The 22,055-nt window shown below is 37.1% G+C and overlaps 12 protein-coding genes and 1 non-coding gene across 13 annotated transcripts; 8 read left to right on the forward strand and 5 right to left on the reverse strand.

Moving 5' to 3' along the window:
* Positions 1–705: 705 nt before the first annotated feature.
* Positions 706–948, forward strand: SPOG_05683 (uncharacterized protein; the record flags this gene model as incomplete). The annotated part of the gene is made up of 1 exon (XM_013166656.1): positions 706–948. The coding sequence occupies one exon, from the start codon at positions 706–708 to the stop codon at positions 946–948; it is 243 nt and encodes an 80-aa protein (XP_013022110.1).
* Positions 949–1,871: 923 nt separating this feature from the next.
* SPOG_05684 (uncharacterized protein) lies at positions 1,872–2,350 on the forward strand. The gene has a single exon (XM_013166657.1). The coding sequence runs from the start codon at positions 1,986–1,988 to the stop codon at positions 2,277–2,279; it is 294 nt and encodes a 97-aa protein (XP_013022111.1). The 5' UTR covers positions 1,872–1,985; the 3' UTR covers positions 2,280–2,350.
* A 362-nt stretch (positions 2,351–2,712) lies between these two features.
* On the reverse strand, positions 2,713–3,637 carry SPOG_03595 (uncharacterized protein; the record flags this gene model as incomplete). The annotated part of the gene is made up of 2 exons (XM_013165858.1): positions 2,713–3,186; positions 3,407–3,637. 2 exons carry the CDS (start codon positions 3,635–3,637, stop codon positions 2,713–2,715), a joined length of 705 nt encoding a protein of 234 aa, XP_013021312.1.
* Positions 3,638–4,063: 426 nt separating this feature from the next.
* SPOG_16100 lies at positions 4,064–4,134 on the reverse strand. The gene has a single exon. It is a non-coding gene; the product is annotated as a tRNA-Gly (tRNA).
* Positions 4,135–4,686: 552 nt separating this feature from the next.
* SPOG_03596 (AMP-binding dehydrogenase) lies at positions 4,687–6,971 on the forward strand (the record flags this gene model as incomplete). The annotated part of the gene is made up of 5 exons (XM_013165859.1): positions 4,687–4,841; positions 4,876–5,464; positions 5,545–5,791; positions 5,833–6,082; positions 6,119–6,971. 5 exons carry the CDS (start codon positions 4,687–4,689, stop codon positions 6,969–6,971), a joined length of 2,094 nt encoding a protein of 697 aa, XP_013021313.1.
* Positions 6,972–8,027: 1,056 nt separating this feature from the next.
* SPOG_03597 (But2 family protein) lies at positions 8,028–9,122 on the forward strand (the record flags this gene model as incomplete). Its single annotated transcript, XM_013165860.1, has 1 exon — positions 8,028–9,122. One exon carries the CDS (start codon positions 8,028–8,030, stop codon positions 9,120–9,122), a length of 1,095 nt encoding a protein of 364 aa, XP_013021314.1.
* Positions 9,123–9,164: 42 nt separating this feature from the next.
* Positions 9,165–10,559, reverse strand: SPOG_03598 (RTA1 like protein). The gene has a single exon (XM_013165861.1). It carries the CDS (start codon positions 10,226–10,228, stop codon positions 9,350–9,352), a length of 879 nt encoding a protein of 292 aa, XP_013021315.1. The 5' UTR covers positions 10,229–10,559; the 3' UTR covers positions 9,165–9,349.
* Positions 10,560–12,112: 1,553 nt separating this feature from the next.
* SPOG_05488 (uncharacterized protein) lies at positions 12,113–13,157 on the forward strand. Its single transcript, XM_013166638.1, has one exon. The coding sequence runs from the start codon at positions 12,418–12,420 to the stop codon at positions 12,643–12,645; it is 228 nt and encodes a 75-aa protein (XP_013022092.1). The 5' UTR covers positions 12,113–12,417; the 3' UTR covers positions 12,646–13,157.
* Positions 13,158–13,164: 7 nt separating this feature from the next.
* Positions 13,165–15,816, forward strand: SPOG_03600 (epimarase). The gene has a single exon (XM_013165863.1). It carries the CDS (start codon positions 14,500–14,502, stop codon positions 15,709–15,711), a length of 1,212 nt encoding a protein of 403 aa, XP_013021317.1. The 5' UTR covers positions 13,165–14,499; the 3' UTR covers positions 15,712–15,816.
* SPOG_03599 (uncharacterized protein) lies at positions 13,221–13,602 on the reverse strand (the record flags this gene model as incomplete). The annotated part of the gene is made up of 2 exons (XM_013165862.1): positions 13,221–13,493; positions 13,546–13,602. 2 exons carry the CDS (start codon positions 13,600–13,602, stop codon positions 13,221–13,223), a joined length of 330 nt encoding a protein of 109 aa, XP_013021316.1.
* A 1,073-nt stretch (positions 15,817–16,889) lies between the features above and the next one.
* SPOG_03601 (glycoprotein) lies at positions 16,890–19,936 on the forward strand (the record flags this gene model as incomplete). Its single annotated transcript, XM_013165864.1, has 1 exon — positions 16,890–19,936. The coding sequence occupies one exon, from the start codon at positions 16,890–16,892 to the stop codon at positions 19,806–19,808; it is 2,919 nt and encodes a 972-aa protein (XP_013021318.1). The 3' UTR covers positions 19,809–19,936.
* A 448-nt stretch (positions 19,937–20,384) lies between these two features.
* Positions 20,385–20,946, forward strand: SPOG_05489 (uncharacterized protein). The gene has a single exon (XM_013166639.1). It carries the CDS (start codon positions 20,443–20,445, stop codon positions 20,695–20,697), a length of 255 nt encoding a protein of 84 aa, XP_013022093.1. The 5' UTR covers positions 20,385–20,442; the 3' UTR covers positions 20,698–20,946.
* On the reverse strand, positions 20,914–21,501 carry SPOG_03602 (uncharacterized protein; the record flags this gene model as incomplete). Its single annotated transcript, XM_013165865.1, has 2 exons — positions 20,914–21,136; positions 21,257–21,501. The coding sequence occupies 2 exons, from the start codon at positions 21,499–21,501 to the stop codon at positions 20,914–20,916; spliced, it is 468 nt and encodes a 155-aa protein (XP_013021319.1).
* Positions 21,502–22,055: the final 554 nt, after the last annotated feature.

Here is a 22,055-nt window from a genome sequence, read left to right on the forward strand (position 1 = left end):
TTTGGGTTTGAAGGTGGGTTTCCACAAAACGTATAATGATTGATTATAAAGAGATGCTTATCCCTTCGATTGAATCTATATGTATGACACCAAAGGGCTCTACTCCAAGTCTTTATACATTTAGCGTCTCATAGACGACGGATCCTACAATTTATAAATACTAGCTGAAAAACTTTAGTAATGAAGAGTACCGTTAATCAACTTCCGTCAAGTGTATCTTTACTTGAACAAGTCCTTGTTGGACAATGCTCATGTGAAGGAGTTCCATATTACCATACTACTTTCCTATTATATCAATTTTACATCATATTCAGACATTCATGAATGGTGGTACCGTTTTATTTTTTGGCGGGCTTTTATAGTCTAAAAGAAGAGTTTCGCAATGTAGATTAGAAAAGAAGAATTCAAATATTAAAGAACTCTATATTAATTTAATCATTAATATCAAAGAATAATCATTTCTTTTAAAAGATATAGGATTTGCTATGAAAAGCTCGCAACTTCAGAATGAAGTTGGCATGATTCATCGAATTCAAGTTACTCAAAATGTTGCTAATCAATAAGGCGAGCAGAAGATGTTGCTGAAGATCAACCACCGCGGTGGTTGAAGAATTGGCTGACTTGCATTTCCTTCAAGAATGGAAACGAGATTTAACAGAATGGAATGAGAAAATTACGAAAACGGATAATATCCGGTTGAGGTCAATGGGAGATCCTATAAATATCGTTCCTTTTCTAAGTGGGACTCAGCCAGATGATGATTTGCCAGAAATTAGATCTGTTAAAGACATTGATGGCTTAACAAGGGACCAGTGCGCTCGCTACTTAGATGGGTACGGAATCCGCTTCAATTTCAACGAGTCAATTCAAATGAAAGAAAGACTTTGTGATGCCCTTGGTTTAATCAGCGTCTACGATCTTAGTCATCACTTCTCTGAGTTCAACTAACAATATACTATGTGGTCTTTTAGATGATTTCTGAAAAGTTGTAAATACCTAAACATTTTTTAAAATTTTACTTTATGACAACGATTACTAGGATATGGTTTTGTAATCCGAAAAAAAAACAATAAACAGGTTCTTTCAGCAAATCTTTAAAGTCAATTCAAGCGCTCATCACAGATGTTATATTTTCAAACCAAACTATGAATGCTTACTATTTTCCAAAGGCAGGCGTAATAAAATCCTGCTTTCATTATAAGTAAATTTTTTCTTTACGGAAAGCCGTTACGAATTTAAATATGGTTTATGTATGTAGATACCACCGACCGTCACCCGCTGCTATTGGTAAATGTTGCGCTACTGCTAGTATATATGCTTTTGGTGGATTGGAATTCGAATAACATTTCTACGCTTGCTTGTGGTACGAATATGCTTATTGCTATCTTAGAGGCTTAACACATATCAACCAACTCGCATTTTAAAACCAAGAAGAAGCCTTCATTGCTTAAAGTGTGTCAACTTCACACAAAAGGGAACGTGAGAAACGTCTCCATTGTAAAAGGCTGGTGATTTTGAAAAATCCCCTATAAGGTTTCACCAGCATGCGCCCTCAGTTAAACCAAATGTGTACCATTCACCCCAATTCCACGAGCTATTTGTAAATTAATAAACAAACGGCGAAACAAACTTAATTTGAATAACCAATCGCTTATTATCGATGTTTGAATGTACATTTCCTATATGTTTGTTTGTTTACAATATACGGGATAAATTTTTGTCTAAAAGTAGATCCCTCACGCTTCATGAAACCATCAGTAAAAAATCATTCAAACCATTCTTATTGTATTTTATATATGGATTTTTTTCATCCCGTCAATCCGTGAGTATCTATATCTTGAATCCTTTTACTAATCTGTCTCTTTTCAACATGATATCAAAACTCGCATTTTTGCCTCCATCGCTTACTCTTTGGCTATACAAATCAACATCTGAACAATGGGAAACTGGTGAAAATCACACAATTACCTGGAATTTTGACAAGAATGTCGTGGGAATTTATTCAAGTAATTACTTCTTTATCCTCCCTTTACCAAGTTGCTTGCGACGGTTTCTGTAATGGATGGCAAGCTATACCACTGATACTACCAATTGGCCAGTTGGTGGAGGTTATCGCATCAACATGGGCAACACCTAGCGTGCTGAGGAAATATATGCTCAATCAGAAGAGTTCATTCTTACACCACACCACCAAGCGCTTAAAGCAGGAATCCTTCTCCCGCTTTGTGAACACGGCTTCTTTCTACTATTATCTCTGTTACCAGTCCCTCATCTCCTAGGGGAGTTGCTTGTGAAACGAGTAGGTCTTATAGAGTAAATTGGTAATAGAAATATTTATTAGTATCCAGAAAAATTGTTTAGCAGAGTTTAAGAGTCCATTGAACCATAAAGTTTTCTTTACAAATTGCTTACAAAACAAAAATCTTTCAAATGCTCTTTATGTCTTACTAAGAACTAACGTTGAGGATATTGCGTTCTTCCTCAGCAGATTCCGAATACAATCTTTCTTCACTTTACCCAGATTACAGAAAATAGATGATTGAAAAATTAGATATGCTAAATAAAAATCCTTTAATTGAAGCAGAAAGGAAAACTTGTATGCAAATGTAAAACTAGCTAATAGTCAAGGTTGTCGAGTTGAATCGAGCATAACATAAATGTTGTGTAAAAAGGTATGAAATGAAAGGCGTAAAATTCAAATAAGAACGGCATTTATGGAAAGGCAGCCAAAGGGAAAATACCAACGCAGTCAGCATTGCCATTACCCTTGCCGTAGTAAATTTGATAAACATCGTTGGCATTGGGAACAGGGCATGCGACAGGGAAACTACTGTTCAAGCTGAGTTCATAGAATTGGGAATTCTCCTGCTTAGCTTCGAAACCTGACACAGGAGAGCCAGAGGATTCGAAAACAAGGGCGCCATTCTTGTCAAGAGAAGCAACCTTGTTTTCATGGAATAGCTCTCCGTTTTTGAGAGTAAAATGAGGATTACCGTCAGAATTGTCATATTCACTCAAGTAGACATGACCAGATTGACCAACTTCGAATGTGCGTAGGTGGACATGAATGTTACCAGAGTGACTACTCACGATACCAAATTCTTTATCAAGAGAAGATGTTGAAGCTGGGGTAGCCAACGTAGAGGTGGCTCCAAGAAGAGTAAGGAAGACAGCAGACAAGGAAAACTTCATTTTAGTAGTAGTTTGAAATATATTAAAAAAAAAAAGATATGTTGTTCAAAATGAATTAAATATGATAGATAAATGCAAAAACGAGTCGAGTCAAAGGATGGATTCTTTTTTCGATGATATCTGACGAGTTGGAAGGAAATCTCAGGCTTTATATATCAATTGTAGCAAGAAACAATCCGTCATAAAAGATAAGAAAAGGTTGTACAGATCATACCACCACGGAACTAGGAACGACATGACAGACGTAAACAACGAACCAGAACTGACTTGTCAACTTATAATGAATTAACCCGAGTCCTATAGTCCGAGCTAGGAAAAACAAGCGACATGGTGGTGGTGGTGGTGAAACTTTATCATGTGCCGAGTCAAACGTTCTTCGGTTGCTATACCCCGCAGCCTTATACAAATCGAGCCAATGAGCGTGTAGCACAAAGCTAATATACATGCGATTGATAACTCATGTTGTCACATATGTCACGTCGTGGTCGGCCACGTGTTCATCTTTATTATATTAGTTAGCGGAGATGAAAAGTCATATTACTAAGTAAACAAACAATGAAAATCGTGATGCAAAACGAAATGGGGACTAAAATGATAGAACAAAGAAAAAGATTACTTTGACTGTCGGAGAAAAACTGTATAAACAACTTATCTAAGTCGAAACTTACAAATTGGAAGAATCGACGGGTCAGCCGTCTTTTTACTTACTATTCATTTACATAGTACCGAGTCTTCCATTTGAGATATATAGGAATACTTTCGAAAGTTGTTCGTTTTACTCGAAGCTCCTTTATTATACGGCGTGTGATTTCTGTCCTGGTTTTTCTTGTTTATTTATTTATTTACAAATTACAAATTAAAAATGAACATTTGCATCAGCCGGGAGTCGAACCCGGAGCGAATGCTTGGAAGGCATCCATGTTACCGCTACACCACTGATGCAACATATTTTGACATGTGGCTGTAGGTTTATGTGGATTATAACATTAGAACCATTAGAACCATCAGTCACAATGTCTCCAAAGAATTATGGATTAGAACCATTAGTCACAATGTCTCCAAAGAATTCTGTACTAATATTCGTCAATTTATCTTCTGGGGAGTTCAAGACGGTCAGTGGATGATGTACATTAGTTGGAATCGATCGCTGTGTCCGTATGCCATACTTAGTGCTTGTTGCTCCTATTTAACATACATACAGTATAAAATTCGATTCCAATAACTCTGAAAGTTCCAAGGCCAACATATAGTCTCCCGGATACTGTATACCTTGATTATGGGTAATCGAGTCGGAATCCTATAACCGGTGCTGCATAGCTTTCGCATGAAGTGAAGATTTTTGTATTTTTGGCATATAAAGCCAACTTTTAGAGTGAAAAGGAAATGTCTACCTTTAAATTTGGGAGAGGGGTCAAAACTTGCTGCTATACGTTTCAAAGGCTTGATCTTCTTGGTTCATATTGGGATTTGAAACGAAACTAAACGAAACAAAGGATGTCACCAAAATCTTTAAATACAACGTCCTCTTCATCCATATTGGTTTCTCCTAGAGAAGAGGATACACCTGTCGCTCGCCTATTAAGAAATGCAAATGAAACACCAGATCATCGTTTTATCTATGTGTACAATGAATACACAGTTGTCGCTGAGTATACATATAAAGATTTACTTTGTCGTGTTAAGACAGTCGCTAAATTCTGCAATGATATTGGCTTGGGGAAAACGGTTGGAATTCATATGGGTCACGAGTACTATCTTTGCTTTGTGGGCTACTGGACGAACTTGTGTCATTCTTAATCGTGTCTGGTCCCAAGGGCTTGTATATGCTCTTGTTCAACGTTTAGATATTTCTGATTTTCTTTATCATGAATATGCGCCTGTTTTTCAGGTGGATTCTTTGAATGTCCTTTCCTTTGCTTGCCTCCAGACGGACCTTAACGTTCCTTGCATTCGCGCTGGGTTGGAACCACAAGTAGCACTTATCAATCATTCCAGTGGATCTACTGGTGTTTCTAAATCGATGCCATTTCTCATCAAAAAATATGCTTTCGGTTATGACTATGGAACTCCAGACTTCATGAATCATCTTTTCACGCCCATGGTAATGGCTCCCAGCTTTGCTTTAACGACATGGAGTTGGCTTAATGCCTTGTACTGTAATGGAAGCTTACTGTATCCATCTTCCTCAATATCGTCTAATCGTACTTTTACTTCAGAGGCTGAACACAACTTGCTTGGAATGTCTATTATGCTCTTCGTGCTGGATGCGAACGTTTGATAATTTTGCCCAATCTCCTTGTTCTAACTCTTCAAATAATGCCTGACAAGTCTGAATCATTTCCCTCTTGTTAGCTAGTTGCTGCCGGCGGCGAAATGGTTCCTGCAAACATGTATCATATATGCAAACGAGTCTTGCCAAATGCAATCATTTACCCACAATATGGTACCACTGAATCAGGATTAGTTTCTTTTTTTGCTCCTAATGGAGAAGATACGTTGCATAACAAAAAACTTGTATACTTTCCCGGAAAAACAGTTAAAAAACTTTTCTTGTTTACACAAAAGAATGAACTTGTCCCTGAAAAAATCGGCCATGAGGGTTTTGTCTGTGTCGTGACCGACGTACTCCTAGCTCACTAGCTTTTGTAATTCAAGAGAAAAGCGTGAATTTATCGACAATTTCCTACAGGCTTCTACATGAAGATGCATGTGCTTTAGCACGTACCATTCCCAACTTTACTATTATGCATACCAATGCCCAATACGTTTTGCTGACTGGGGCGACAGTTTACCTTGGTCGCCGGTTCTTGGAGTATCTATTGGAAATGGATATGAGTGTTGTATGTTTGATACGAGATTCTTCTGATAAAGCCGCTGAAGAACGATTAACGTCACTCGTTCCAAGTCTTTGAATTTCTGGTAAAAGATTCATTGTATGGGCAGCTCATTTAGAGGAAACAAGGTTTGGTTTGGATAATGCAAAATGGGATTTTCTCATAAAAAATGTTTTCCGAATCTATCACATGGGAGCTAAAGTACACTGGATGAAATCGTATCAAGAACTTAGGCCAGTGAATGTCTTGGGAACGAAAACGATTTTGGAGCTGAGTGTAATGGGTCCAAAAGCGCTTTACTTTATTTCAGGAGGTGGACAACAAGAAATAGAGCTTGACGATCGCATTCAGTCTACTAAAACATCCGGTTATGCACTATCTAAATACGTTTCTGAGCTTTTGTGTAAAAAAGTAAAAGATTTAGGACACCCTTCAATATATGTTATTCGTCCAGGATTTATCGTAGCAAGCGATGGAGAGATCCTATCTAGAGATTTCTTTTGGCGTTTCGTCATATCAGCATTACGAATGGGTGCTTACCCCCAATACAGTGAATCTCAACCGCTGCTCTTTCGTATTTCTACCACCAATGCATTGTGTATAGCGTTGACTCAGATAATGGAGAAACAGGCTGATGAGTATGCTCCTCTACTTGCATACGATAGAATTGACGGTAACGAGTTTGCCCAAATTTGTGAATTCTTGAAGAAAAAGAATAAAAAGCTACAATTCGTTTCACTGGATGGATGGCTAAAAGTGCTTGAAAAGGATATTGATGAAGAAGGAGAAGATCATCCTTTATTTGCCCTTCAGCAAACAGTCAAGTTTGCTTTAGAAAGTGGTATGATACCATACAAGGGACTGAAGAATATCTATCCTATGGGTGAAAAATTTCTAACGAAGGAGGCGATCGCAAATGGGTTGGACAATTTGTACATTGAATAGTTTTGTTCTTTCAGAAGGAAGGACGAGAGGCATACATGAAATGAGAGATAATAATATTCATCCATTAGAAAGATGAAAAATGGGGTTTCAGTAATTATTTCAAATGTCTTTTACCTTGGTTGTGAAGATTTGCTTGATTACAATCACCATTTGGTTTATTTACTATTCTAAGTAACATATTGATGGATGAGTTCAGTGTTACTTAACCTACCGCTTCTATATAGTGAAGAAACTTTTATTTATCCTGGTTCTGGGTCTGTATATGTTCAATATGGACCTCTAATCCCATCTTTAACTACTTTCATTATGCCACGACAGAAATCCTAAACCGTATAATTATGTATTTCAAATGAAAAACAAGAGCAAGAGCAAGAGCAAAAGAATAGGAAATTGAAATGTATAGAATAAAAAATTTATAGTAAGCGACCGAATAGTTTATCCAAAAGAATGATATATGGAAATCATTTGTATCTCTTATTAATTGATATTTGTCGGAGTTTGTTCACTTTGTCGCTCACCCGTTCCTCAATCAAAAGTCAAAGTTGGCAACCACTCCGACAACTGCATGTACGCTTTGTTTACGTTACTTTTTTAGCAACGTGAAAACGATAGTCATTCAAAAGAGGAGAAACCTTACGCCATAAATTTCAATCTTTCACTTCATGATACCGAGTGGGACTCAATACTTGGATTGGGCTTGTGTGTACTTTTTGCTATAAATAGAGACCACTTTTCAACTATCGAAACCACAACCAATTGCTCGAGAAAGCAGTAAAGTCTTATTGATTATTGTGTGATTAAGCTGCTCTTACAACTCTAGGAAAGATTACCAATAGTCTTTTGTTTTCATTTGCATCGTTTTCCTCACTTGCAAATTCCCTTTTACTATTATTTTTCACTTTTTTACGGCATCTTTTGTCAACAATTGATCCTTTAGTCGTTATTTTCTATCATAAGTAACCCATTTATTCATCCATTTTTTTTTTGATCCGCATAATTTATTTTTTTGTCTTCATCTTTGATTTTCCTCACTTCAAAGAATTATCTGCCTTTTTCATGATAAAGTTGATTTCCTCCGTTTCTCTTTCTTATGCATTATTCTCCCTTTTAGCTTATAGCCCGATTTCTTCTCTTGCAGCTCCTCTAACCGAGCGTTCTGATATCAAACAGAATGAAGAGTTTTCTGTTATGAGCCTCCGCTCAGGTAACATCAATGTTCATTTCCATTCCTTTTATGTTGGTGACAACAATAACGTCTACCTCGATCCTTATGATAATGGAAATGAAGCGGCCAAATTCACTTTAGCAGATACTTATTTACTCCATGAAGGATTTTCTGCTCACCTTGGCGATAATGGTGCGTTATACTTTCAACGTAATGATGAGGGTTCCATTCTTGGATTTGATTTTGGAGAACGCATTGCTTCTGGCTATGCTCTAGAACTTAATGGACAAAGCCCCGTAGCTTGTCCAATCGAAGAAAATTCTTCTGTTTACTCTGTCTTTTTTGGTAAAGGAAATGGTAATAACAAGTGTGTTGGCTTTACAGCCCTTGCACTTCCAAATAATACTTCTTCTTCTTCTAAACAAACCTCCGACGCTAAAATAGAGGATATTGCTATTATCGGAAGCCAAAAAGTAAAGAAAGCTAAAGACCAAGATGTAAAAGAAGCCGATAATGGACCTTCCATTTTCCCTAATGCCGTTCGTTTCGTCAACTCTTCTTCTCCAAACACTAATTATGGCAAACAATTTTCTCCTATTGTTTATCAAAATCAAGATACTCATGTCAACGCTCTTTTCAATTTCGAAATTCCTCAAATTGACGAAAAGCACTGCCAACTTCACTTTCATCTTGATAAGAATAGTAACCCTATTAAAGTTGATGGCCCCAACGGCATCGGAGAATTCAAGCTCTACAACTTTACTTCTGTCGCCAATATTCTCACTACTTGGGCCAATCGCCCTGGCCGCGAAGCTGAAATCGGTCATTTTAACTGCTCTTCCGATGGTTGTGATTACACCACGAACATCACGTGCCCTTACACTTACACAAGTGTCACTTATGAGTTGTCCGGCGTTACTGATGAGTCCTACATGAAATACTATCAAGAGACTAACCCTATTGAAGGTCTCTACTTGACTGTTTAAACATTTTTTCTTTGCGACGTTTAGCGATAGTTTATAGTATTTTTTTGCGACGATTCTAACAATAATTATATTTTCTTTTCTTTTTTGTAGATATGCTATAAAGTACTTGAATAAAATATGTAAATAAGCTCACTCCGCTCGTCCACCTTAAAGTAATGCAAATTTAGGGTATAATGGCATTCATTGCAACAAAAGTGTATGATATCATAAACATAATATAAAAAGCTTTATTTCAAAATACTTCTTTCTTCATCCATTGACAAATCCTGACTGCTGTGAGAATAGAGTCTTTCCGGTGCGCCAGAATTTACTGGTTTGTAAATGCTAGGATAAAGCGCTGGAGCCAAAAACAATGCAGTAATAAACATTGGCACAAAGTCAAGTATATCAAACCATAATTCAGAGCCTTTAAATTTATCGTTGTCTGCAAACTCGGCGGTTCGGTAAATAATACGGACTAGAACCGCAATTGTTGAGATAGTTAGACATAAAAATGACAAGTCCCTTAATTTCGTCCTTGGTGAGTATAATGCATATGAACCTGGTACAACGCGTACAGGTCTTACTCGAATCACACTAATTACAAATATCAATTGCAAAACACAAAATAAGACAGTGCATACAAGCTGAAAAATGACACCGGCCAAAGCAATATAAAACCCTAGTTTTGGGTTTGTATCATTATTTGACAAACCTCCGCCAGCTATTTGTACTATGAAAGCTATAACGTCTGCAGTGACAAATATAGCTACATAATACTTTGGTCGAAGTAATGAAAATTGAGGACCATAATGAAGTGACCACCGATATAGCAAGACATACAACACGGCTGAATAAAAGATAGGCGCCACCAACAAAACAAGGAATTGGAAAATGAAAAATGTAGCTGTTTGTACACGATAATTAGCGTATAGTCTGCATAGCCAACCTCCAATTTCTCCAAGTGTTCCAATTATTACTACCCAAGCAACGGATTTTGGCGACTTTATAAACGCTGCTATATGTAGTAAACAAGCAACGCAAAGTAAACCTGTGGCTGCTTTTGCCCACGTAGCATTAGGTATGTAACCAAAAAGATCTTCATTGTTAAGATGGGTTCTACTCATGTTTTATTGACAGGTTATAAACCGTTTATAATCTATCGTTTGGCGCGTAATAAACTTATCAATAAAAGGATAGATAATATTATATATGCCGGAAAGGACTGAAAGCATCATGTTGATTTTTCTTGTTCCTTTTATAGCATTCGGCGGTTGTGGCTTACTCTTCTTTTGAAAATTTCGGACATCGGACTTATTATAACAAGTCCGCTGGAAATCCACTTTAACAGATCAAGGATTATGTTACTACACTTTATAAAACATATCAAAATTTTTTAGTGACAAAACCGAACCATGTCGGAGTTTTTAAGCGAAATCCGAATCCGACATCGAATCCGACATCGATATTTAAAGATCGTAAAGAGAAAAAATTTGCCATGATTGATGACTTTTAAGAAAAGGAAAGGAAAGTAAAGGGATATGTTGACTTCTTTTTTCTTTCCTTTTTCTTCAAACATTATATATTTATGAGATTGTTTTCAAACTTTCACTTATAAAAAGGGCTATTAAACTTCAACCATAAGTCGTTACATTATATATTAACTTTAATCACCCTACAATTTCAATAAAAACAAACACTAACTATCAAGTTTATTTAGGTATGTGTTCTTCAAAGAAAAAAAAGTTTATTTTTTTGGCAAGAAAACAGAAAAGTAGAAATAAATAAAGGATTGTAATAAGATATTTTAAAATTCAAGATGAAAGCTTACTGTTTTTGAACAATAGTTAAGCTAAAAGTGATTTGAAGATTCCAACAAAATGTAGATACAGGTTTGTCAATTTTTGAATGATAAGGGTTCAGAAGAAAAGGTAAAGTACTAAGTAAAGTGTTTATAACTACTCACTTCAATCATTGACAGATGCATGAAGTGTATGGAATTTTTATCTTTTTCAATTTCGTTTAATACTTTTGTATATACAGCATGAAACCGGCGTACAAAGAAGACCAAAAGACTGCATTTATGATCCAAAGATTATACTATACATTCCGGTAGTTTTTAGTCACAAGGCCTATACTAGCTGTATTCTAGTCTTTTTAAATTGTACCTCTCTAATATTAGTATTAATAAATAAATAAATAAATTAAAAATAAAGAAACCAGAACAAGAACAAGAAATAATAGTCTAAATTAACTCCAAATATCAAATGCAATGTACATCCAAAAATACTTGAAAAAGTGAGCAAAATGGAAGCTCCAAACACAGTTTCAAAAACTATAGGGACCAACAAGTGTACTTTTTAAGGATAGCACGTCCAGGCAAAGCAAAATAGTCTTATCGGTAACAGAAGAGATCCAAAAAATAATGGACACAAACGATGCTCCGGGGAAACGTATCAATTCATCTCTTTATAAACTTTGAGATATTGGTAATAAACAGCGGGAGCTAAAGATGTGGCTAGAACAATTCCAATACCGACTCCTATTAAAGAAAGACCTTGTTCTCCCTGATTGTAACTGTCACAGGTGAAGTCTCACTTGTTATGAGAATAAGTATTCAGTGGAAACGAATATACAATTTAACAAGAATTGTACTAGAATTGGATGCTTTTATACTACTAGAAAAAGAATAGTAATAGCTTCCAGGGATCTGATTCACTAAGCAAGTTGTACAAACAATTTATTTAGCTAGATCAGTCAAATCTTCCAATCTGAAGATTTGGCTTAATAGTTTCTGCCTATTTATAATTAGTAACAAAGTCTTTATCTAAACTAATCTCTTTGTCTTTTTTTAATTCTTTGTCTATCAGCTTCTGTGTTTTCATTGTACTAATGAATCCTTATAGTTATATGATAAATGTATCAAGATATTAGTAATATCGTATACCGGTTATGACAATGACAGGTTATACGCCTCTCTTGTATAATACAATAATACCTCGGCCTTGACAGTCTGTGACATCTTCTTCCACATATTACTAGAGTCGTAACTAAAGTACTAGTTTTATTGAGCATTTGCTTTTTTTCAAAGCGTGTTTGTCGTTTAATGATTCTGTTTCCTAACAGCAGATGAAAGTCAGAAAATGCACTTCATATGTGTTTTTTTCGTTAAATTTATGAAAGTTTAAATTTTCGAACGTTGATATAACGTCCAAACAAACGATACAAAAGTAGTAAAAGTGAATTCGTGTTTTTCCACTTTTTATCAGCTTTTCACATTTCATTTTTTATACAGAGTTTTAATTTATTTTACTTCATGTTATTCAATTGTTTCATAAGGTTTCTATTTACTATTTACTTTTGCGTTTTGTCTTTTACATATTTGTTTCCTTGTATGCTCCATCTGAACGATAGAACTCTATGGAAAGAGCCAGAGACAGAAAACAGACAGAGAAAGAGAATGAGTGAGCACTTGTATTATCCAGGAGGATCTGATCACTTGAATTGCCCGTGCCCGACCGAAGCATCTGCATTTATTTACTAATAAAAAGTCAAATATCCAAAAGACCTTATTTTTTTATGTAACTGGACACACACAATGATCGTCGTGAACCATTCCTTTTGCATGCACTTTACTTGCTCAAACATAAATTCATATCCAAATACAAGAGATGCTGGAGCTGGGATACGGAGCCTACACGAGGGGAATGGGGTTTCTTGAGATGGATAAAAAAGCAAACAAATAAACACAGAGTCTACGCTCGGTTAGAATAGCGTCTTTTCGCCAACGTGAATTGAGTTGTTTTTGAGTATCGTCTACGCTCATAGCCGACGAACGGTAAAATGAAGTAGCGCGACTCATTCTACGTAAGCCATCCAGAAAATACACAAAAGAAATATACCTTCCTATGGACAAAGCGGTTGTTGATCAGATGGAATCCCGATAAAGAAAAGGAGTAAATTAGACAAAAATATACAGGCTACCATTTAACAAGTGAGTTATCATATACAAATTTATTATAAACACAATCTGCATTGACTGAATACGTGGTCGAGCAATTTTTAAAGGATATTCAATGTATCGATAAAAAATTACAACCAAGGTAACTAAGTCACTATTTAAGGAATAACAAGCTCGGTAACGACTCCAACGCAGTCATTGGTGTTATTACCCTTGCCATAGTAGATTTGATAAACTTCATCGGTGTTGGGAACATGACATGCGACAGGAAAACTGTTGTTGTATCGGAATTCGTAGCCAATGGGGGTAACTTGCTTAGTCTTAAAACCGGTCAAAGGAGAGTTGCCAGAGGATTTAAAGACAAGAGCTCCGTCCTTCTCGAGAAAAGCAGTCTCATTTTTGTGATATAATTGAGTGTCTTTCAGGTAAAACTCATTTACTTGATTAGCATGATCATGTGGAGTCAAATAAACATGTCCTGACTTGCCAACAAAGAAAGGATGAAGGTGGACATTTTAAATTACCAGAGTGAAGACTCATGATGCCGAATTTTTTCTTAAACGACAAGTCATGCTTAGTAGTGGGGACTTGAGAACCAAAGATACTGGTGGCACTAAGAACAGAAACCTAGAGGGCAGCAGACAGGGAAAACTTCATTTTAACAGTAATGTTAAATGATATAGACACTGATGTGATAATTCAAAAACAAAAACAAAAAAATAAACAAAGAAGTGCAACAAACCACATTACAAACTGAATCAAAAAAAAGCCAAGTATATGATACTTCCAAGCAAAGGATTTCTCGACTCTATATATATACCATTTGCACCAAGACGCATAGGTCGTTTGAGAAAATAGGACTGCTTAAGACACAATAATCTTGGAAATGACGAAAAAGTATTAACAAATATAAGCAACGAACCGAACCAACTTGACTTTGCAGATGATTCAAAGTAGATAGAACCCACAAGTCCGACATTGCAGTCGGGGCTAGGAAAATGAGATATCCCAAGAAGGAAGAAGGGACAGATTGATAATGCACTTCGTCATCTGAGGAGCTAAAATGATATGCCTATAGTCATTCATTCATAGCAACAATCTGGAAAGCTTTGGTGGTTTTTGCCTCTTTTATCTCTTTCTTTTAACTTCCAACAACACGACTATTGTATAGTGTAATATTGATACTTTCCTGGTTTTCACTTGCCCAAAGACAGATAATGAAGATGAATAAGCAACAAAGCAATAAAGTAAAAAGAAAAAACCACCTTTTCCTTTCAAACAATTATTATGTTTTGTCATCAATTTGTCACCTGTCGCAACTGGTGTTTATGTGAACCCGCAACCCCCTTGTATCATTTGACTTTTAGTCATCAGCGAAAAAGTATAAATATGTCAAACATACCGCTAAAAGACACAACCAACTAAGAGAAATACAAAATGACAAACACTTTTGAAGCAATCGTTACAGGTGCGACTGGCATTAATGGTGCTGCCATCATCAACCGACTTTTAGAAGAACCCAAATGCTCCAAGATTCACTGTGTCTCTCGCAGACTGAAAGGAAAGTATCCTAGCAAAGTTAAGCACTATTCAATTGATTTAATCACTTCAAATCCTGAACAGATTGCAACGACTTTCCAAAAAGAGGGAGTTACAAACATTACATATGCCTTCCACACTGCCTACAAAGAGGAATCAGATGAAGGTGAAGCGTGCAAGACCAATGGAGCAATGTTAAGAAACTTTGTAATAGGTCTTGAAAAAAGCAATAACAAGACTCTAACGAGAGTTGTATTAACGACTGGTCTAAAGTACTACGGACCCCAACTCGGTGAAGTAAGACTTCCCATGGAAGAATCAGATCGCCGTGTTCCTGAAAGTTTTTCAGGTTTACCAAATTTCTATTACATTCAAGAAGACATCCTTCAAGAATTGAGTGCTAATAAGCCTTGGGACTATGTGATTGCTATGCCCAGTGACATCTGTGGTGTTTCTCAAGGAGGTTACATGAATCAAGCATTCACAATTGCACTGTATGCTCTCGTCTGTAAAGAATTGGATGAACCATTCCATTTCCCAGGAAATGAAAAGATCTATAAAGGGCTTAATGATATTTCCTACTCGGGTTTGATCGCCGACTTTGAAGTATGGGCCGCTCAAAAACCAGAAACTAGCAATGAACGGTTCAATATTGTAAACGGTGATTCTCACAGCTGGTCAAGAACTTGGCCAAAGATTGCTGACTACTTTGGCTTAAAAATTCCTAAAAATCAATTTGATAACTGGTCTTCTTTAAGCAACAAAATTACCTTGCCCACACCTCCACCTATCAGGTTATACCAAGAGGAAATGGGCATTAAGAATATCCCGAATACTGAATTTATCAACCATATTTCTTTTCCCAAGTGGATCCAGCAAGATAAAGTGAAGAAGGCATGGAAACAGATTGCTGAACGCGAACACTTGGATCCTAACCTTTTAGACACTGGTACATGGGCCTTTTGCGATTTTACGGTAGGCAGAACCTATTATGTGGCTGCATCCATGATTAAGGCTCGTCAATTCGGCTATCATGGATACTATGATACATTTCAAGGATTTCAGAAGACATTCGATACTTTAAAACGTGAAAAAGTCATTCCTTCTTAATGAATAGACAGTTCAGTTTTACGATAAATATTTTTATGATTTCAACATATAAAACGTTCATCCTTGAGATTAAATCAAATCAAATCAAATCAACATAAAGCTTAATCGTTATTGCCAAGCTTAGAATACGGACCAAACCTCTTACTAACTTTGTATCATCCTTTGCTTCCGAAAGCTATTTAAAAAGATATGCAGCTCTATTCTTCTAAACGTTCGAAACGAAATCATTCGTGACTATTTATGCTATATTATATTAGCCTGGCCAAGATTTTTTAGTTTGATATTTGCTAGCGGTCGTTACCTAAACGTTTCTTCTGGTTTGTTTACTGTTACCTGTAGTTCTTCGAAGGGTTCTCGTAGTCCATCGACAAAGTGATGAAAAGTTTTCTCTGGCATTCTGTACATGCTTTGGCTTGGTTGTTTATGTAGGATGAGGATTTATCCATATAATTCACAGCATTTAGAATTTTTGTCCTCGATAATCATAAAAGTCATCGCGCTGGCATCAAAAAAAAAAAGAAAAAAAGGGGGGGGGGGAGAAATAAAAAAAATCCCATGATTACTGTTTCGGCACTTGAAACAGCTTCTGGATTCTTATTAAGTATTTACTATTATGCAACAATACGCCAATGCGACTATTATGCGATCCCTTATAAATTCTCGGAAAATTTTTTTCTATCTTGAGGCCATTGAAAAACTTTTCACACATTTGTTTTTGATCTTGTCCCAACGATTGACCTGCTCCTATTCACCTCTTAATAAATCACTACAGAGACGCCTACAATTGAGCACTTTTTATATCCACTTGGGTTTCTTGATAATTGTCGGCGATGAAGCAAAAGTGGCTTCCAATTGATTTGAGACACTGAAAATGCCTGTCTCGTTTGACGAGGTTACCGGAATAAACTTCTTGGGGATAGGCGGCAAAGCGACAACAAGTACGGGGTTTTGGAACCATCTTGTGTTATGCTTCGGTTCTTATTTTTCCTTTTTTCTTTTTTTTTTTTTTTTTTTTTGGATCTCTTGTAACTGTCTAGTCTGGCTGGATGAGTAACAAAATAATTTTTTTGCGATTTAATTATTCTGTATATACATATATATATACCCACCAACTAATATGAATATCGACAATGTAGTGTTTAGAGCTAAGACTAAGACACTAGAAACCCATTTTTGATATGAAGCTTTCTTACTCTTTCGTTTACGTATACGCGATATTTTTAATTTGCTGCTTTTTCTTGCCAGCAACTGCTACCATTTTTACTCCTTATTCCAACTGCCCAGACTTGTTCTTCGATCATAGAAGTTTTACAGCTAATATTCCTTCTGCAGACATCACTATAAGCAATGTAATGTATATTGGGAATGACCGATATCAAGTCACTATCAATTTTGAAGGTGACGAATTTATGTCAAAGAAATCCCTATCAGAATTGAAGCTATTCCTGAACAGCGAAACAATTGTTCTATACTCAAGTACTTTAAATGTCGACAGGATTTTTGATACCTCAAAATGGAGTACTACAGTTGTTGTCACCGGTGATCGTAACGGCAATCAAGTATGCATGCCCCCTTTTCAAATTCAGTATGACTGGTGTTCGGGTGGCATACTAGACCTAGGTGAATGCTTATTATGGAAATTTCAAAAGTTTTACGACCATATAACCGGATGCTCAGTCGATAATTATGGAAACGCTCACTCAGACTCACCTACTTATTGCTGGACAGATAACGATATTACCTCCAGTTCAGCGATAACAAAAATCTCCACTCAAGCCACGACTTACAGTACTGGCGAGCACATTACGGCAAGAAAAACTTCCAGTCCCTCCAATAACGTTGCTTCATCAACTGTGCAGAGTGGTTCTCCTTCACCTACTATTCCAGCTTTCGCTTCATTCCAAAGCAGTAAGAAAAAAGCAAGCAACACGCCTTCTTCGGTTCAAATTAGCAGTATAGGTTCAAATGGTATTGCTAGTTCAGCAGGAATTAGCAACTCAGGATCCAGTGGTATTGCTGCTTCTTCAGTTCCTATCAAAAGCTCAGCATCCAACACAGAAGCTACTTCGGGGACTCCAATCAACAACTCAGGTCCTTATGGTAGCATTACTTCATTTTCAGTGTTGGCAAGTTCAAAGCCAATAAAGGATGTTACTTCTTTAGATCTAATTACCAACTCAAGATTCAACGGTAACGCTACCTCCTCGGCCCCTATTAGCAGCTCAGGTTCCAGTGGTAGTCTTACGTCCTCGGTATCAACGAACAGCTCAGGAACAGTTGGTAGCGTTGCTCCCACTACTGCGATGACAAAATCAATGCCAGTCTCGAATGCTACGTTGCCGATTCCTACTAGCACATCCGGATCCAGTGGTAGTGCTTCCCCGGTTCGTGTTAACAGCTCAGCAACCGGTGCCAGAGTTACTTCCTCTTCTTTGATGACAAATTTAACAGCAATTGTAAAAAATGCTTCTTCAGCTTCAATTAGCAGCTTAGCTCTCAATGGTAATGCTACTAGGTCTATTCCAACTAGTAGCATAGGACACAACGGTAGAACCCCAGGATTCAGAAGCAGTTTTGTTTCTCAGGCTCCAATGAGTAATAACTCGGTGTCCACTAGTAATTCTGCTTCCTCAACTCCAATTAGCAACAGTTCGGTATCCACCAGTTTTGTTGTTTCCTCGATTCCTACCAGCATTTCAGGATTCAGTGGTAGAGCTACCTCCCCGGTTCCTACTAGCTTTTCGGAATACGGTGGCAGTTTTGTTTCTCAGATACCAAGTAACAACAACTCTGGATCCACTAGTGTCACTGCTTCCTCAGCTACAATTAGCAGCTTAGGCTCGAATGGTAATAGTACTTCCTCAATACCTATTACCAGCTCAGGATTCAGCGGTACTGTTGCTTCCCCGGCTCCCATTAACAGCTCGGTATCCACAAGTATTACTGCTTCCTCGGCTCTAATTAGTAACTTAGGTCCCAACGGTAATACTACTTCAGCTCCAATTAACACTTCCGAATACAGTGGTACTTTTGTTTCTCGGGCTCCAAACAGCAACGTTTCGGTACCCATTAGTGCTATTGCCTCTTCACTTTCAGTTAGCAGGTCTGCTTCCTCAACTCCAATTAGCAACAGTTCGGTATCCACTAGTATTATTGTTTCCTCGACTCCTACCAGCACTTCAGGATTCAATGGCAGTGTTGTTTTCTCGACCCCTACTAGCACCTCAGGATTCAAAAGCAGTTTTGTTTCTCAGGCTCCAATGAGTAATAACTCGGTGTCCACTAGTAATTCTGCTTCCTCAACTCCAATTAGCAACAGTTCGGTATCCACCAGTTTTGTTGTTTCCTCGATTCCCACCAGCATTTCAGGATTCAGTGATAGAGCTACCTCCCCGGTTCCTACTAGCTTTTCGGAATACGGTGGCAGTTTTGTTTCTCAGATACCAAGTAGCAACAACTCTGGATCCACTGTCACTGCTTTCTCAGCTACAATTAGCAGCTTAGGCTCGAACGGTAATAGTACTTCCTCAATACCTATTACCAGCTCAGGATTCAGCGGTACTGTTGCTTCCCCGGTTCCCAATAACAGCTCGGTATCCACCAGTATTACTGCTTCTTCAGCTTCAACTAATAACTCAAGTTTCCACCGTATTGCTAGTTCTTTGAAGCCAGTAAGTACAACTGTCAGTCATGGTGATTCAATTTCTACTCTGTTGATTACCCCAAAAGAAGGGATTGCAGATAGCTTCGTTAGTTCCCCAACTGTTACATTTTCGAGTGCTAGTTCTTTTCTTCCTTGGCCAGAATTTTCAGCTAATTCTTCCGACACTAAGTACGGGAACTCTTCCGCTGATGGTTTCGTGACGGCGTCGACTCCTATTGCTTCTAGTGGGATTTTCAGTACTTTTGTAGTTTCCATTTTATCTAGCAACTCAAACTCACATGGTAATGCTAGTAATACTTCAAAGTTTACTTCACAAGCCGTTAGCGCTAGTAGCCAATCGTCGATTATTGATTCTGTCGCATCAGCAGGATCAAAAGTTTCTTCTTTTTTGGTCCTCTTTGTTTCCTTTGTTAGTCTCTGGATACTTGCTTGATCTGTAAATTAGAATTTTTTAGGATTTTAGCGATTTACGTTAGTATGCACGCTCATAATATGAAGTTGAGCAGTCTGGGAATTTGGGAATGACCTGCATTAGGGATGTCACAACTTACAATTGTCAAGGCCAACGTGTTGTCTAATAAAAATAATACAAAAGAGTCTCGTATAACAAGTTGTAAACAACGCAAACAATTCAAGGAAATGAAGGAAATGATATGACGCATAAGCCGATAACGGTGGTGCAATTATAGGAAGTCCAACCGTAAATAGCAGTCTTTTTGGACGAGAACATTTCTGAGAACGAAAATGACATCCGAAATTTGGACTTGCCTTCCTTTGTCGGTGTTGAATGTTTCATGTACTTTTGTCGATCTTAACTCCAACGGTCAGTAGGTCAAAAACAGTGCCGATTTCATAGAGGGAACAGACTGAGGCCAGCAACCCCGTCACTTTCGTGGTAGGTCGACATAAAACCTTATTAAAAGATGGAAAAATAAAGGTAGTCATAGACGGGGCCAATTGAAAGGGTGGGACAAATCAAAAAGGACTATTACATATCATATCCTTTCAGTTCAGTGGCGTAGACTGACGGACTCGTTAGAAATTACCTCCATAATCAAATATTTCTTATGACCTTTTTCGAGCAGCCAACGTACGACAAGTTCTATCTAAGAAAGAGCAGGCAAACAAAAAAGTGCGTAACAAAACAAATTAGTTTGACAAATTACTTACAGCGTTTTTCGAAACCTAGCTCTCTATTTCAGAAAATCACTGACCAGAAGAATCAGAATTGCATTTATAGTCAAAAAATGCCAAGACACCACCCTGTCCTTCTGAATAGAACTAACAGCGATACTTCCGCTGTCGTTAGAGAGCAGGTCTGATCCAGCCGCAAATCACACGGTAGTGATAATATGTGATGATTGAACAGAACGTTTTCGCATATAGCAACTTTATACGTAAGCTTTACTCCGTAGGTGACGCAACGTGTCTCACTGTACTTAGTCTCAACCTTTTCTCAACTTATAGCTATAACATACAGCTTTTTCAAAAAGAAAGTGAAGTCACCAATACATTTAATGAGTAATGAGTAAATACTGTCAACTCAAATTGGTTTTTGTATTTGCTATCTGAAAGACAGATGATGACAAATTCAAACTCCAACTTGAATAAGGAATAATCGTGTCAGCATTTAGTGTAACAGAGTAGAATGAATTATTAAAAGCAACTTCCGTTTCATCAATTGACAATTGCTTATTGTTTTGAGATTGGAGTCTCATAAGATCCCAGAATATTCCGGTTTGTACATGCTCGGGTAAAGAGCTAGAATTAATAATATTAATGCGGAAATACTCATTGGTACAAGGTCAAATAAATCGAACCATAGCTTTGTATTCGTAACTTTACTGTAATCTGAAACTTCGACGGTTCGGTAAATCTCACGGGCAAAGACTGCATGTGTCGATAATGTCAAGCATATTAATGTAAAATCTCTTGTTTTCGTCCTCTGTAGTATAATCATGTTGATGGACGCTTTTTGAGGTTTGCTTCCTGAGAGCTGCATGACCTTTTTCCAAGTCGTTTAGATGAGAATTAAAAATTTCATCGTACCGTAGCAGTTCACCGTCAGAAGTTGCAAGAGAGAAATGAGCACCTTCTAGCTGCTTGTACTTGTTTTTTTCAGTCATTTTCTGCAATTCCTTCAAAACCTACTCAAACCAGTAATGAATATTCAATTTCATGTTAGGACTTCCAGAACAGTAGCACACATCTGATCCGACTAACAAGCTTATTATAAATCTACTTTATAAAAATTTCCAACTACATGAATCGAGCCCGCAATGGCAATGGATAAAGTTTTGCAGAGGTGAAGCTGTCATCCACCCCATTTGGCATCTCTGATGCATTTCGTTAAACCAAATTACCGATAGTTAGGAAGCGTTGACCTGTCCGAAATCGCTTTTGTTCGTTTCTATCGTATAATCAGATAAATTTAATTTAATTTAATTTGTTTAACTTAAAAAGAAATAAAATAAAAAGAAAAGAAAGATGTTCTAGTCACTAAAAATGTCGTTCATGATGATTTTCCAAAATTACAGCTAGACAAGTCTTGGAAACTTCATAAAACAAGCGACGAATTTTTCCCTTTCGTTTTTTTGTTAAATACTGAGTGTAAAAGTAAAGTATCATCACAAAAACATATTTCGTCTTTTCAATCATTTAGGATTCTATTTTTATACTA

This window comes from Schizosaccharomyces cryophilus, assembly GCF_000004155.1.
Source record: "Schizosaccharomyces cryophilus OY26 unplaced genomic scaffold supercont4.1, whole genome shotgun sequence".
Classification (NCBI taxonomy): Eukaryota; Fungi; Ascomycota; class Schizosaccharomycetes; order Schizosaccharomycetales; family Schizosaccharomycetaceae; genus Schizosaccharomyces; species Schizosaccharomyces cryophilus.

Coding starts and splice junctions, on each gene's coding strand:
- SPOG_05489 (XM_013166639.1), top strand. CDS start 20,443: ATGACCTTTTTCGAGCAGCCAACGTACGACAAGTTCTATCTAAGAAAG.
- SPOG_03598 (XM_013165861.1), bottom strand. CDS start 10,228: ATGAGTAGAACCCATCTTAACAATGAAGATCTTTTTGGTTACATACCT.
- SPOG_05684 (XM_013166657.1), top strand. CDS start 1,986: ATGTCGTGGGAATTTATTCAAGTAATTACTTCTTTATCCTCCCTTTAC.
- SPOG_05488 (XM_013166638.1), top strand. CDS start 12,418: ATGTTATTCAATTGTTTCATAAGGTTTCTATTTACTATTTACTTTTGC.
- SPOG_03600 (XM_013165863.1), top strand. CDS start 14,500: ATGACAAACACTTTTGAAGCAATCGTTACAGGTGCGACTGGCATTAAT.